The sequence below is a fragment of the Daucus carota genome, chromosome 4, assembly GCF_001625215.2.
Source record: "Daucus carota subsp. sativus chromosome 4, DH1 v3.0, whole genome shotgun sequence".
NCBI lineage: Eukaryota > Viridiplantae > Streptophyta > Magnoliopsida > Apiales > Apiaceae > Daucus > Daucus carota.
This window is the reverse complement of record NC_030384.2, coordinates 50671217-50684857: the sequence shown is the minus strand read 5'-3', so window position 1 is coordinate 50684857 and position 13641 is coordinate 50671217. Positions and strand designations below refer to the sequence as shown.

Below are 13641 nucleotides of genomic sequence, written 5' to 3'. Positions count from 1 at the left end.
GTCTTGTGTTGCACAGCATGAACCACAAGCCTGGAATCAGATTGAATTACTACGTGACTAAGTTGAAGTTCCTGAATCCAGCTGAGAGCTGCTTGAACACCATATCCTTCCGCCTCCATTACACATCACAAATTCACCTCGATCATTTCTGATAACCATCAACTGGAATCTCCTTGTTAAACTGATGCATCGACGTTTAGTTTCAGCCAACCCACTTCTAAAGCTTCCCACTTATCCACACTTGCACCTGTTTTTCTGGAATTTGACGTAGACTCGTGAGCCTTCTTTTGCTTGGAGCTCATCTCAACCGTCTTGCAAACCAAATCCCCTCTAACACTTTTGTGATTATGATTAGGTTGTCCCTTGGCTCGTTGCTCAATTTCTCCAGGAGCCAATTTGCTGCAGACACAACACCTCTCATATCATAAGTCACGCCTGCTTTATGCCAACAAAATCTTGCAAAATCACATTCAAAGAGAAGATGCAATGCATGCTCATTATCACGCTCACACATCGGGCATCCAGTTGGATTAGGAACTCCTTTTTCACTCAGCCGGACCCTCCCAGGAATAGTATTTTTACAAAATCTCCATAAAAAAATCACCTTAATGACTGGTCAAACTTCGCCACCTCCAATGCTGACAACTTGACAACTTTTGACTTTTATTAGTGGACAGAATCTAACTCAAACTCATCAGTCTGCTAAAGAATTAAGGTCAAAACATGACAATCCCTGGTACCACAACTTGTGGTAGGTCATAGTATAAATCAATTACCCGTGAACTGGATTTCATGGTTGCAACTTTACACTGTTTCAATTAAATCATCGGAAGAAAAACAACATTCATTTCTAAAATCTGAAGTGTTAGAAACTGAACTCAACTAATTTGAAGGTTAGAAATGAAGACCAACAAGGATTCCAATTAATATAACTTGTTTATAGTGAGTATCAAAGTACACATTAACAATATCATGCTCAGAAATAGAATTTCAAATACTAATCTGGCCTAAACAGCTTATACACCTCCCATTTCAACTTTATTCTCACCCTCAAGCTCCTTCACCTCCACATCTTTGTATCTGTACCAAGTCGAACATAACAGATAAAACCCGAAATTCAAAGTGCTCAGACCGGCAAACAAGTAGAAGTAGTAATTCAGTTTATCCCTGTTCAAGTTATTGCTTTTTAACCATCCACCACTCACATCATCCACCACGTTCACTATCACCGTGCTTAAGAAGTAGCCCATAGATGATGAAAACCACGTGAAGGCGGTGCCTAATGACTTCATTCCAGCTGAACTCTCCGAGTAGAAGAAGTCCAGCAACCCTACCAATGTAAACATGTCAGCTATCCCAAATACACCATACTGGAATCCTAACCACATCACATTCATGGGGAGTGGGTTCGGAGAGTCCACCATGTTATGATGGACAGCCACACGCTTGCGTCTTGTCTCCACATATCCGGCCACTACCATAGAAAGACTTCCTAAGACGAGGCCAACTCCAATACGCTGGAGTTGTCGGATTCCTGTAGGAATTCCTGTCAATTTTCTAAGTGCTGGGACAGCAAAGCGGTCATACAAGGGCACTGCAAAAAACATGACGATGAGTGGAATGACCGGGATGGATGAGCTAGGGACGTGAATTCCAAGCACATTTCTGTCCAGGGTGTTCGCTTGTTGGATTGTGAAAGTTTGGAGCTGAGCCAAACATGTGTTGAGGAATATGGTGCTTGCGATAATTGGGAGCATCCGCACAACTATTTTTACTTCTTCGACTTGTGTCACTGTACACACTGACCAGGGTCCGGTGTCAGACGAATCTGTTGTGTTGATAATTGCAGCACGGTCCAAGAACCTGTGAATTGGATAAAATAATACAGTTACTCCCTCCGTTGTTGAAAATCTGCAATTAGCAATCTTATTGATAATAAAAAAAAAAGTATAAACTAGTACTTGAACTGATTTGTTTTCTTGAGGATCTGATCAGTTCCAGTTTCATCTTTACTTCCACTGATTTGGTGGTATCCCTCAATTGTTTCCGGACATGAAAGTTTTCGGTTTTTAAATGCAGCCACAAACACCTGTATTCAGAAGAGAATAACATAAGCCCTCAAGTAATTACTTGTATTCAAAAAAATTTAATTAATGATTTGATTCTTCTTTAGTTATACCTGTGCTATCCGAATGAGTGGACTTCCTTTGGGAATACTGTGTCTTAAGAAAGAATATCCAGTGCATAGGAACACAACCGCAGCTAGCACAGCTAAAGTGGACACCAGAAAGCCCCAATCCGTGCCTTGATTTGTATTAACCCAGACCAAGAAAGTGCAACCTATTATAGCCCCGATAACAAAGGAGAAGAAATACCAATTAAAGTATGTAGGAATGTGCACTGCCTCCTCAGGGATTTTCTCATCAAACTGATCAGCTCCCAGCGAGGGGACTGCCGCTTTGATCCCACCTGCCCCCAGCGCTACTAAATACAGGCCTGAGTATAGCATTAGTGTTTGCCCATCATCTGCTTTCTCACATTTATTCATCAGGAGTAGGGTAATGTCCTTGCAACGAGCAGGTCTTAGGTTATCGATAAATGCCTGTGTTGCCAAAATTCCGTAGCCCTGCAATTATATTACCATCATTAACCTGTATATCGTGGCTTGCCTTTGCAAAAGAATAAAACTGAAGCTAATGTTTTTGACAGGAATATTGCTTTGATTGAACCCAAGGGAAGTTTTCGTTTTTCCTAACTAGTCGAGCTTAGCTTGAACTTGTTCATCAACAACTCATTAACGTACGATTAACCTGAATAAAATGGTCGAAGTGTACTCGGTCCAACTAAAAATCAATTTTGACCCAAAAATCAACCTCAAACATTATAAATAAAATCTTAGAAGGATTCAGAATTGAATACTGATATTGTGTTTGGTTGTAATGAATGAAAATGGAGAGGATGGAATGAGAATTGAACTATAATTTAGTTGAATGTATAATAATTTCATTCATTCTATCATTCCAATCCAGTCATACTTAACTAAAGCTCAAACTCTCCATTTTGTGAAGGAATGCTCCATTCCTTATTATATCTATTTTCTACCCAAATCCTATCATATAAAATTTGCACTCACTCATTTTTTTTCAAAGTCCTCCCTCCTAAACTTTATTATTATTTTTTATTTATACTCATTTCATTCCATTCACCCCAACCAAACACAACATGAAGTGTTTACAACAGCTTGTTTAATTTCTTAACGAACATTTTTTCCTGTTGGATTAAAACTTTGTAATTGCTCTCTGATGAGCCAATTACTTAACAATATATCTGGCAGACAAACTATTTAAGATGCTCTATTATTACAAATGAGAGTACTTACCAGGACTTCTATTAGCCCGAAGATAACAGAACTGTTAAATCTGGTCAAGTAAGTGTCACAGATGAAACCTCCAAGTAACGAGAGCAGATAGGTAGATCCCATGTAATTGGTAAGCATGGTCGCAGATTTGGTCAAGCTGAAGTTCATAGACCCGTAGAAATAAACAAATAAAGTCAATGCATTCCCTATGAATGCTATGCTCTCAAGCACCGTGCTCACTGCAATACCATACACAAAATTCAGTCCCAGAAAGGAAAAAAAAAATCATGTTTTTATGTGCATTCAGCATCTGAATATCTTACCATAAACAAAAAGAGCAGCTCTCATTCCTCCTCGCTCCATTTTTGGTTTATGTTTCAGTTCGATCTCTCCTGAGTTGCTCTGATTACAATGCAAAAAAGATTTGTATAAGAATCAAAAAAACAGACAGGAACATATAAGCACACAATGCATGCATGTCATTATAGGCTATTACACTAACAGAGCTAAAATATGATCGACGTCAAATTGAAATCGACTGGTTTCCTGTAGTGTTAGTGAGGAAAAAAGTATTACCATTTTTCAAGAGCTTTTCTTTGGACACAGCAATACGAATAGTAGATTTTTCTTAGGTATAGAATTACTATGCAGCAGTTTGTTTATATAGGAAAATTGTCCACCTTTCTTGTGTAATGGAATCAGTGTTTTTATTTCTCGCTGAGTGTACTATTGGAACCTCTCAATGTCAATCAATAATAGATAGTAAAATCTTGGGACACATTTTTTGACTATATTGTTATTTCTGGAAATGGATGTATATGTATTTCACATTTCACATTATCAAATTTCGGCTATCCACACAGAGCTAAGAGTACAAATCATCTCGATGCTCATCCAGAATTTTGAATCATTTATAGGTAAAACTGGAATCCATCACAAAAAATAGAACATTCCTAGTTAACAAGAGGGGCAAAAGAAAAGGGATGTTAATTAGTAGTATAGGGTGCCAACTTGCATTTTTGAAAATTGGTATCCTCAAGAGAAAACTTGCAAATGATGGGTCAGGAAAAGTAAGATTAGAAAAATGACGTGGTATTAAAATTAAATAATGAAACACGTACATATTTTTAAAGCTGCAATATAACAAACTAAATTGAAAACAAAATTTTAAATTAATAAAATGAAATGATAAAAGTAAATTATTACATGAAAATTGTATTCACATGGCTTTTCATGGGTTTTTTTATAAGAGCAGGTCCAAGAGTTCTTTTAGATACTCTCTATAACAACTGTTATTATATTGACTCTCAGCCTTTTTAACACGCACATGTGGAGTCCAACTTCAACAGTTTCCTCATCTTTTATCCTTATATGATGTTTATCCTTTTTTTATTACAACGGCTATCTTCACAACGGCATTCTTCATCAACAGCTCTTTTCACAGTCTTTCTTTCCTAAACAGAACATCATATATCTCTGGAGAACAGCATACACAAAATCTATTCTCACTACTACTTTAATGGATCCTGAAGATGTAATCGAATATCTGGTTGAAGAAGAAGATGAGGAAGATGAAGAAATGGAGAGTATTGCAGCTACATATATATGTACATATATACTTGGATTACCTGTTGTATACTCATCATAAGTAGGAAAATCAGGGTTCAACATAGTAGAATAAGATGGTACACTTTCCTGAAAATTCATCACAATGATAAGCTTTAGAAAATTTAACAATGTTAAAAGTGAAGAATAGATGATAAAAGGTAAAGGGGGGAGGGGGGGGGAGGTTGCTGTATTGGAAAGGGAGGGAAACGTTAGTTAAGTTTTAGAGGGAAAATAATATCTAGTAATATAAAATTAGTTTAGGAGAGAGTACAGACTCCTCATCACTGAGGAACATTTTAAAGCTCCTAGTTTTATGAAGAGAGATTAGGAGACTGTTGGACACGCTTTTCCCTTTAATTTCTTTATTATTTGACTTAAGAGCACCACTAGGGTGCCTCTTGGTCTTGCTCTAAGTTCTTAAACTTTCTTTACTATGTATTTTTTTCATATTATTTTTATATTTTACTATTTTTCTTTTATATTTCTCCTTTTTATATTATTATGACCTATATTTTTTGTTTTTTTATATTATGTTTTCAGTTCACCCAAATAACTGTTTTATTTGAATTTTCGAGTTAAATGAACCAGTTTACTGGACAGCATAATAAAAAAAACTAAAATTATTTAATTCAAAAGTATATACATTTTTATCAAAAGATAGATTTTAGATTTTTAAATTATAATTTATAATTGGCCAGATAATTAATTAATTAAATTTACAATCAAAGTTCGAACATGACATACAGATTAAGATTATATGACTGACCAAAATACTTTATGAAAACAATATTCACACATTTCAATTCAATAACTCTCTTAAATATTTTGTGATCACCTTTAATATAATTTTTAGATTCTAAAATTCAACTAAAATTTATAAAGATATATGTTATTCACTTTAATTTAATATAATTTTTAGGTTTTTAAAATTGTAAAAATAATCTTTATAATAGAATTACTTATTTATAAATATTAATATCTTATTAGAATTTGATGAACATATAAATTTGTTCTTGAATGGAAATTATGTTTAAGAATAATGATTTATATATTATAAATTGTTATAAAAATATACTGTTTTAATATAATTTTAACCAAACATGATTAGATTGTATAAATTTATAAAATAAGAATTTTAATGATTTAAAGTGTTAAATTTTAATATATATATAATTCTTTGTGATCTTTATTTCCATTGATTAAAATTTTAGCTAAAATGTGATGAGATGCTCTTTGAATTGTAAATAAATGTCAGGATCGGTCTTTTCCACCCTGGTTATCATGGAGTCATAAAAACAGTATACCTATATATTATTTTTCCTTACGCCGATAAAATGCAGATACTTCAAAAGAAAACCTTCCTTTCAAATCCAAATAAATACATGACCTTAGAAAATACTTACTTAAGAATAGAATTTCAAATAAATAGTTCGGCCTAGACAGCTTATACACTCCCCAATTCAACTTTACTCTCACCCTCAATCTCATTCACTTCCACATCTTTGTACCTATACCAAGATGAACACAGCAGATAAAACCCGAAATTCAAAGTACTCAAACCCGCAAACAAGTAATAGTAGTAGTTGAGTTTATCCCTGTTCAAGTTATTGCTTCTAAACCATCCGCCACTCACATCATCCACCACGTTCACGATCACCGTGCTTAAGAAGTACCCGATGGCTGATGAAAACCACGTGAAGGCGGTGCCTAATGACTTCATTCCAGCTGAACTCTCCGAGTAGAAGAAGTCTAGCAACCCTACCAACGTAAACATGTCAGCCATTCCAAATATACCGTATTGCAGACCTAACCATAACACACTCATTGGCAGTGGGTTCGGAGAGTCCACCATGTTATGATGGACTGCAAGACGCTTGCGTCTTGTTTCCACGTATCCGGCGACTACCATAGAAATGCTCGCTAAAACGAGGCCAACTCCAATGCGTTGGAGTTGTCGAATGCCTGTTGGAATTCCTGTCAGCTTTCGAAGTGCTGGAACACAAATGCGGTCGTATATTGGTACTGCAATAAACATGAAGATAAGTGGAATGACGGGAATGGAAGAGCTGGGGACGTGGATTCCAATGACTTTTCTGTCCAGCGTATTAGCTTGCTGAACTGTGAAAGTTTGGAGCTGAGCCAAACATGTGTTGAGGAATATGGTGCTGCCAATAATCGGGAGCATTCGCACAACTATTTTTGCTTCCTCGACTTGTGTCACTGTACACACTGACCAGGGTCCCGAATTAGACGAATCTGTCCTAATAATTGCAGCACGATCCAAGAACCTGGCAGTTAAATTACTTTAGTTAGTACAAACAATATATATAGTTTAATAGCAAGCTCGTCTGTAAAGGAAAGGATAAATTAGTAGTACTTGAACTGGTTTGTTTTCTTGAGGATCTCAGTTCCAGTTCCGTCTTTAAGATTACTGATTTCGTGGTAACCCTCCGTAGTTACTGGACGTGAAAGATTTCGGTTTTTAAATGCAGCCACAAATACCTGTAATATTGCAAACAGAATAGTAGTGCAAGTTAGGTACCTATTTTTTCTTAACGAAAACCGAAGAATTCAATAAAATACTAAAACTCAGCCGAGACAGTTAAGTACTTAATTTTAAATGTATGTATGTTGTAGTCATATAATCGTTTATCTCTTCTTACCTGTGCTATTCGAGTGAGGGGACTTCCTTGGGGCGAACTGTGCCTAAAAAAAGAGAATCCGGTGGAGAGGAACAAAACGGCAGCCACCAGGCATAAAGTGGACACCAGAAACCCCCAATCCCAGCCTCGATATGTATTAACCCAGACCAAGAAAGTGCAACCAATCATAGCCCCGATCACGAAGGAGAAAAAATACCAGTTAAAGTAGGTAGGAATATGTCTTGCCTCCTCAGGATCCTTCTCATCAAATTGATCAGCTCCCAAGGAGGGGACTGCCGCTTTTATCCCTCCTACCCCCAGCGCCACCAAATACAGGCCTGCGTATAACATTAGGACCTGCCCATCATCTGCTTTCTCGCATTTGTTCATAAGAAGTAGCGTAATGTCCTTGCAGCGAGCAGGTCTTAAGTCGTCGATAAATGCCTGTGTCGCTAGAATTCCATAGCCCTGCAATTATTTTCATGGAATCATCAATCATAGATGAACCAAGATTGCTACATAGTTTCTTGCATGGGAAATGAATAGAGAAATCACAAGGGAATTCCTTGCATGGGAAATAAAGGAAAGGCAAGTACGTACCACGACTTGTATCGACCCGAACAGAATACAACTGGTAAATCTGGACAAGTAAGTATCACAAACAAATCCTCCAACTAACGATAGCAAATAGGCAGACCCCATGTAATTAGTAAGCATTGTGGCTGATTTTGTCAAGCTGAAGTTCATCGAGCCGTAGAAGTAAATAAATAAACTCGCCGCATTTCCTACGAATGCTATGCTCTCTAACACCGTGGTCACTGCAGATACCAGACATTAAATTCAGTCCCAGAATACATCGAACACGAACATCGTTATACAATTGTACGTGCATATATAAATATGCTGGACCACACAGCCTCATAATCCTAGTATCAGCCCACATATATAGCAGAATTGTAATATTCTTAGTAGACAGGAATGTTTCTTCCAGGTAGCTCCCACATGTAATTCCCTTATAAATAGTCTTTCCTCACAATACAACCAAAATTGTAAAGTGGTGGCCAAAATTTAACTGCTTTAGTATTTTGATCGCCAGATTTCAAATTAATAATAGGGTGGCGAGAATTAAATTTGAAATTTCAACTATCAAGTGTTCAACAAAATTAAGTTTACTCAACAAAAATATTACCAAATACAAACAGAGTAGCTCTCATGCCTCCGCGTTCCATTTTCTGCTGATGCTTCATTTCTATCTCTCCAGAGTTGCTCTGATGATCACAATGCAACAAACATTTTTAACATAATCGAAAACAAAAAATTTAAACACATAATGCATATATAACTCAGGTTTATTATTAATGTGTATGCATAAGAAATGCCCGTTTTTCTTGTTGTGCATTAATCAAGTGAATAGACGTGTTACCATCTTCGAAGAGCTTTCCTTGGCTAGAACAGTGACAAGCTAGGTAGCAGTTTTTTCTTAGGCACCGAAGACTATTATACCAGTTTGCTTATATAGAAAAACTGTCCATACTCCATATATCGTCGCTGCAAGGGATCAAAATGCTTTTTAATACTCAAGTGTATTATTGGAAAATGTCACTCAATCATAGAGCAAAATGGTACCCATTTTTTGACTTTGTAATTAATTCACATTATCAAAATTTGGCTATCCATACAAAAAAGCTCAGCTAATTATATGGAAAAAGAGGTGCAGCTCATATAATATGAAACACATTTTAGTGATTTATGTGTGATAAGTTGTTGGTATGGACGAATGGGGCTCTTTAAATAATATGAAAAATGACGGGCTTAATTATTAGTAGCATATATACTTGGATGATTGTATTGGCAAATTTTAGTTGGTTTAGCGCATACGTGTTCGATATTGAAACAACCCGGGTCAAATCCCGAGCCTTTTTCGAAAATCGGGTCAAGTACCGAATTCCGAATCCGAAAATAAGCCCAAATATACTGGCCCAATTGCAACAACTTGGGTAATCCACAAGCCCACCACAGGCCCCCAAAAGATCATGATTTGTTGGTACAACTGGTAGTAGTATGCTTATAAACTGAACTAAAGTCCACACACTTCTCGATGTGGGACTGGGGTGTTACAAACTCCCCCACTTAAATTCCTGACGTCCTCGTCAGGCCGAACGGATAGCCCATAGGCCCAGATCGAACCTCTCTAGCCATTGTGGGATAATACCGGCTGGCTTCGTGTCCCCGCCTCCGGATCTCTGTCCATTGCGGGATAATACCACCAGCCATCGTGTCCCCACCTCCGGCAACTTGACGAATCAAGCTTTCGAGAGCCTGCTCTGATACCATATGAAACAACCCGGGTCAAATCCCGAGTCTTTTTCGAAAATCGGGTCAAGTCCCGAATTCCGAATCCGAAAATAAGCCCAAATATACTGGCCCAATTGCAACAACTTGGGTAATCCACAAGCCCACCACAAGCCCCCAAAAGATCATGATTTGTTGGTACAACTGGTAGTAGTACTTATGCTTATAAACTGAACTAAAGTCCACAAACTTCTCGATGTGGGACTGGGGTGTTACAGATATGGTACGATAAATCTCAAAGCTCGCAATCTTGAAAAGATAGACCTTAGATTTACGTGGTCGTCCTTCGTTACTGATGGCCAGACGGGAAGAACGAAAATCACAAATTTTTGATGTTATATTCTTCCAATTTTTAGGTCTCCTGCTTTAATTTTTAAGATAATTAATCCTCTTTCACGAAACGAGGAGAGGATAAAAAGAGAAATTTGTCCGATAGTCACCACCTTCACAGATTCGAGCAGTCGGCTAAAAGGTACAGGAAGTATATTCACATCCATAATTGATGGATATTGAGCCTGTTTTGGGTGAGCTACTCGTGATAAGTGTAAAGTTTAAATCATTTGACTGAGTAATTATAATTTATTATATATATGTGTTTTATTGCATAATAAAAATATATTTGATATGTAAATTATTTGAGTGATGTAATTATTCCAAATAATTAGAAAAAGCCTGACAAAAAAATTAGAAAAAGAATAAGTGTTTGAAAGAAATATATTATATCAACTTCTGATTTATTATTGATTATAAATATATTTACGAATCATTATATAAATAAACATTTTTTTAATTTAACATCGAAAATAATTTAAAATCCCGAAACATGAAACTCATTGTTTTGTCTGAATAACGACGTCCAGAATGAAAAATCAAACTGTAATCTGGACAGTAATAAAAGTAGAAAACGGAGAGTTAGCATTTGATATTACATTAATATTAACATAAAATTGGTTTTACGAACTTTAAATTTGAAATAAGATACATCTATATTCCAAAATAAGCATTAATATGCCTTGCCGAGTATATATGAGATCGAGGGTTTGATTTTCTTCTCCCAAATATTGGTACTCGTTTTGAATTTATGCGTTCTTGTACGCGTAGTTCATGTCTGTCATACGGTTTGTTTTGTTTTTTTTTTGGGGGGGGGGGGGGGGAGGCTGTTTCGGGATTCATAGTATGGTCGTGACTTTAAATTGAATACTATTTATTTGTGTAATAAATTAAAATGAATTTAAAATCTGAAGTTTGTTTGAGTACTTTTTAATGACTTAAATTTTTAAATTTTTTTGATAAAAATGATGTATAAATCATAAATTAGTCACAATTTTTTTTATTTTTCATTATATTTTTAATAATTTAGTCATTTAATTAATTAATCATAATTTTAAACATAAAAGATATGATATACCGTAACTTTTAAAGCAGTAACGTTATGATGCTATATTTTTCGTGAAACAAAGTGAAATGTCCCGTTTGATTTATATGAATTTTCGAAAACAGGTCAATTCTTTCTAAGAGAATATGTCGGGGCCGTTTGGGTTAGCTTAAAAGAAGTGACTTCTTGCTAAGAAGTGGAGTAGAAATGAGAAGTAAATAAATTCATCGGTTTGGAAAAGAAGCAGAAGTTGTGAGAGAGAAGCTAGCATTCTCAGCTTCTTAAAAGTGCTTCAACTTTTTTACACAAACGGATCAAGAGAAGTAGAAGCCAGAAGCTGCTTCTCTTGCCCAAACACGCCTAGTTCTGTACTTTTTTAAAGTAAGGAATGTGAATTATCAATTAAATATTTAATGTAAAAATATATTATATAAGTATAATTTTTTCCAAGATAAATCCTTATTCATGAAAAAAATGAAGCTAAACATAGTCAAGGTTTATAAGGCCATCTCCAACGGTGGAACCAATTTTTGGCTTAAATTTTGGTCCAAATTTAGATCGAACCATCTTTCCGTTCCAACAGTTTGACCTAAATTTTGATCCAAATTCATATATCAATATTTTATTCTTCTAACATTTTTTATATTATAATTTTAATCTTTTTAACAATAATATAACATTTCATATTAATATTAAACTCAATAAATTCATTAAATTAGAAAAACAAACAAAATAAAAGAAAATTTAACATTTTATTTAATTAACTAAAATAAAATTTACAAAGATTCAATACTACTCCGAATTAATATGTGTACCCACAAATACTCAATTAATGCATATCGAAGTGCAATATGAGCTTTTTTATTTTTTATTTTTCGATATCGTCCAAGAAATTGTTGAAATCGAGCATTTTAATGTGTTGTTAATTTGAATTATTTTAAGATTGTTTAATTTTATTATATTTCATAATAATATATATGATTATTTAAGTAAAATATATTAAATGTAATTTCTAAATATTTAATAATTATATTAACATAAAATCATTCGATTAACTAAATATAAAAGAGATAAAAAGATATTATTATATTATTAAAAATATTTAGGCCGGTGAAGAGTGCCGGCTAAAATTTAGGCCGGTACTGTTCACCGGCCTAAATTTGGACCAAGATTTAGGCCATTGTTGGGAGAATTTAGACCACCCAAATTTGGACCTTTAGGCCACTTGTTGGATTTGCCTCAAGTATGGTTCAATAAATACACTAGCAAATTGTGATTTTCGGATATGTAAGCTGTATCATCTCAATTTATACAATTTGACCTAATTTATTTTTTTAATAAAAAATGAAGACATCGCTCGAAAAAACACCCCGAGTCATGATTGCATGATTTTGGGCATGTACAGAAAAACAACAATATCAATCGTTAACCTTTGTTATCAATTTTGACTAAATATTCCATCACAACATAGTTCATTATCTGATCAATTCATTCATCTGAAACCAACACTTTTGATGTTATTTGACATCAATTTGCAGTTTAAAGCACACATTCGTACTTGTTCAGATAACAGCCCACTTTCTAGAAGCCATGTAAAGAGTTCATATTCTAAACATTTTAAACTTTTGTGTGATGATGAGACAAATTATGAAATTCGTAAAACAGCGCTTCATGGTAGGGAAGGGAAGTTCCGAGGGACCTGTACTTGGTTCACACTTTTCTTATAACTTACTACGTTTTTAACAAACATTTTGTGCCAAATTTCTACGCCAAAAAAACGTGAATCGGTGGCTATGGTTGTGGGTGAAAATTAAAATTGAGCATAATAAATGTATTTTTTTCAAACATTTTAAAAGCTGGCAAATAAAGTAACGAAAACATCACCTTTATCAGTACAACACAATTGTAAAAGTCAAGACAAAAATAATTTATATACAGTGACACAAGTGACTCCTCTTTTATTTGCAGCCACTTACTCTCGAATGGACCATGCCCGTATCATAGCCACAAACGCGACTCTCTCCATAATCTTACGAATTTACAAATGGCAGCTGTATTATTAGTTCTTTTTTTAAAGAGAAAAAGATTTCGTATTTTTTTTCCCATCACCCATTTCCCATGTTGAATCTCGTCGAGATTCATTTAGTTAGATTGAACGTGAGAACATCTCCAATCTTGATAATTTTTTTTAACTAAAATGATATCATAAATAAAAATTGTAAGAAATATGTATATAATATTACACCCTAATCAATAAATCTGTCAAATATCCGCACACCTCAGATGAAATTACATATCATGCATTG

General features: G+C 34.9%; 2 protein-coding genes across 2 annotated transcripts; both read right to left on the bottom strand.

The window, feature by feature from the left end:
• Positions 1 to 894: 894 nt before the first annotated feature.
• Positions 895 to 4076, bottom strand: LOC108215884 (protein NRT1/ PTR FAMILY 4.6). Its single transcript, XM_017388492.2, has 6 exons — positions 3935 to 4076; positions 3682 to 3760; positions 3380 to 3597; positions 2180 to 2626; positions 1962 to 2089; positions 895 to 1863 (listed from the first exon to the last, which is right to left on the bottom strand). Exons 1-6 carry the CDS (start codon positions 3935 to 3937, stop codon positions 1017 to 1019), a joined length of 1722 nt encoding a protein of 573 aa, XP_017243981.1. The 5' UTR covers positions 3938 to 4076; the 3' UTR covers positions 895 to 1016.
• Positions 4077 to 6307: 2231 nt separating this feature from the next.
• On the bottom strand, positions 6308 to 9185 carry LOC108215960 (protein NRT1/ PTR FAMILY 4.5). Its single transcript, XM_017388602.2, has 6 exons — positions 9032 to 9185; positions 8798 to 8876; positions 8209 to 8426; positions 7630 to 8076; positions 7344 to 7468; positions 6308 to 7254 (listed from the first exon to the last, which is right to left on the bottom strand). The coding sequence occupies exons 1-6, from the start codon at positions 9032 to 9034 to the stop codon at positions 6411 to 6413; spliced, it is 1716 nt and encodes a 571-aa protein (XP_017244091.1). The 5' UTR covers positions 9035 to 9185; the 3' UTR covers positions 6308 to 6410.
• Positions 9186 to 13641: the final 4456 nt, after the last annotated feature.

What these genes read in the sequence shown, in the direction of transcription:
- LOC108215884 (XM_017388492.2), bottom strand. An exon ending in AGCTGCTCTTTTTGTTTATG is followed by an intron (nt 3,598 to 3,681) that starts GTAAGATATTCA and finishes ATGGTATTGCAG; the next exon opens with TGAGCACGGTGCTTGAGAGC. An exon ending in CACTCATTCGGATAGCACAG is followed by an intron (nt 2,090 to 2,179) that starts GTATAACTAAAG and finishes TTCTGAATACAG; the next exon opens with GTGTTTGTGGCTGCATTTAA.
- LOC108215960 (XM_017388602.2), bottom strand. An exon ending in CCCTCACTCGAATAGCACAG is followed by an intron (nt 7,469 to 7,629) that starts GTAAGAAGAGAT and finishes GCAATATTACAG; the next exon opens with GTATTTGTGGCTGCATTTAA. An exon ending in AAGAAAACAAACCAGTTCAA is followed by an intron (nt 7,255 to 7,343) that starts GTACTACTAATT and finishes TTTAACTGCCAG; the next exon opens with GTTCTTGGATCGTGCTGCAA.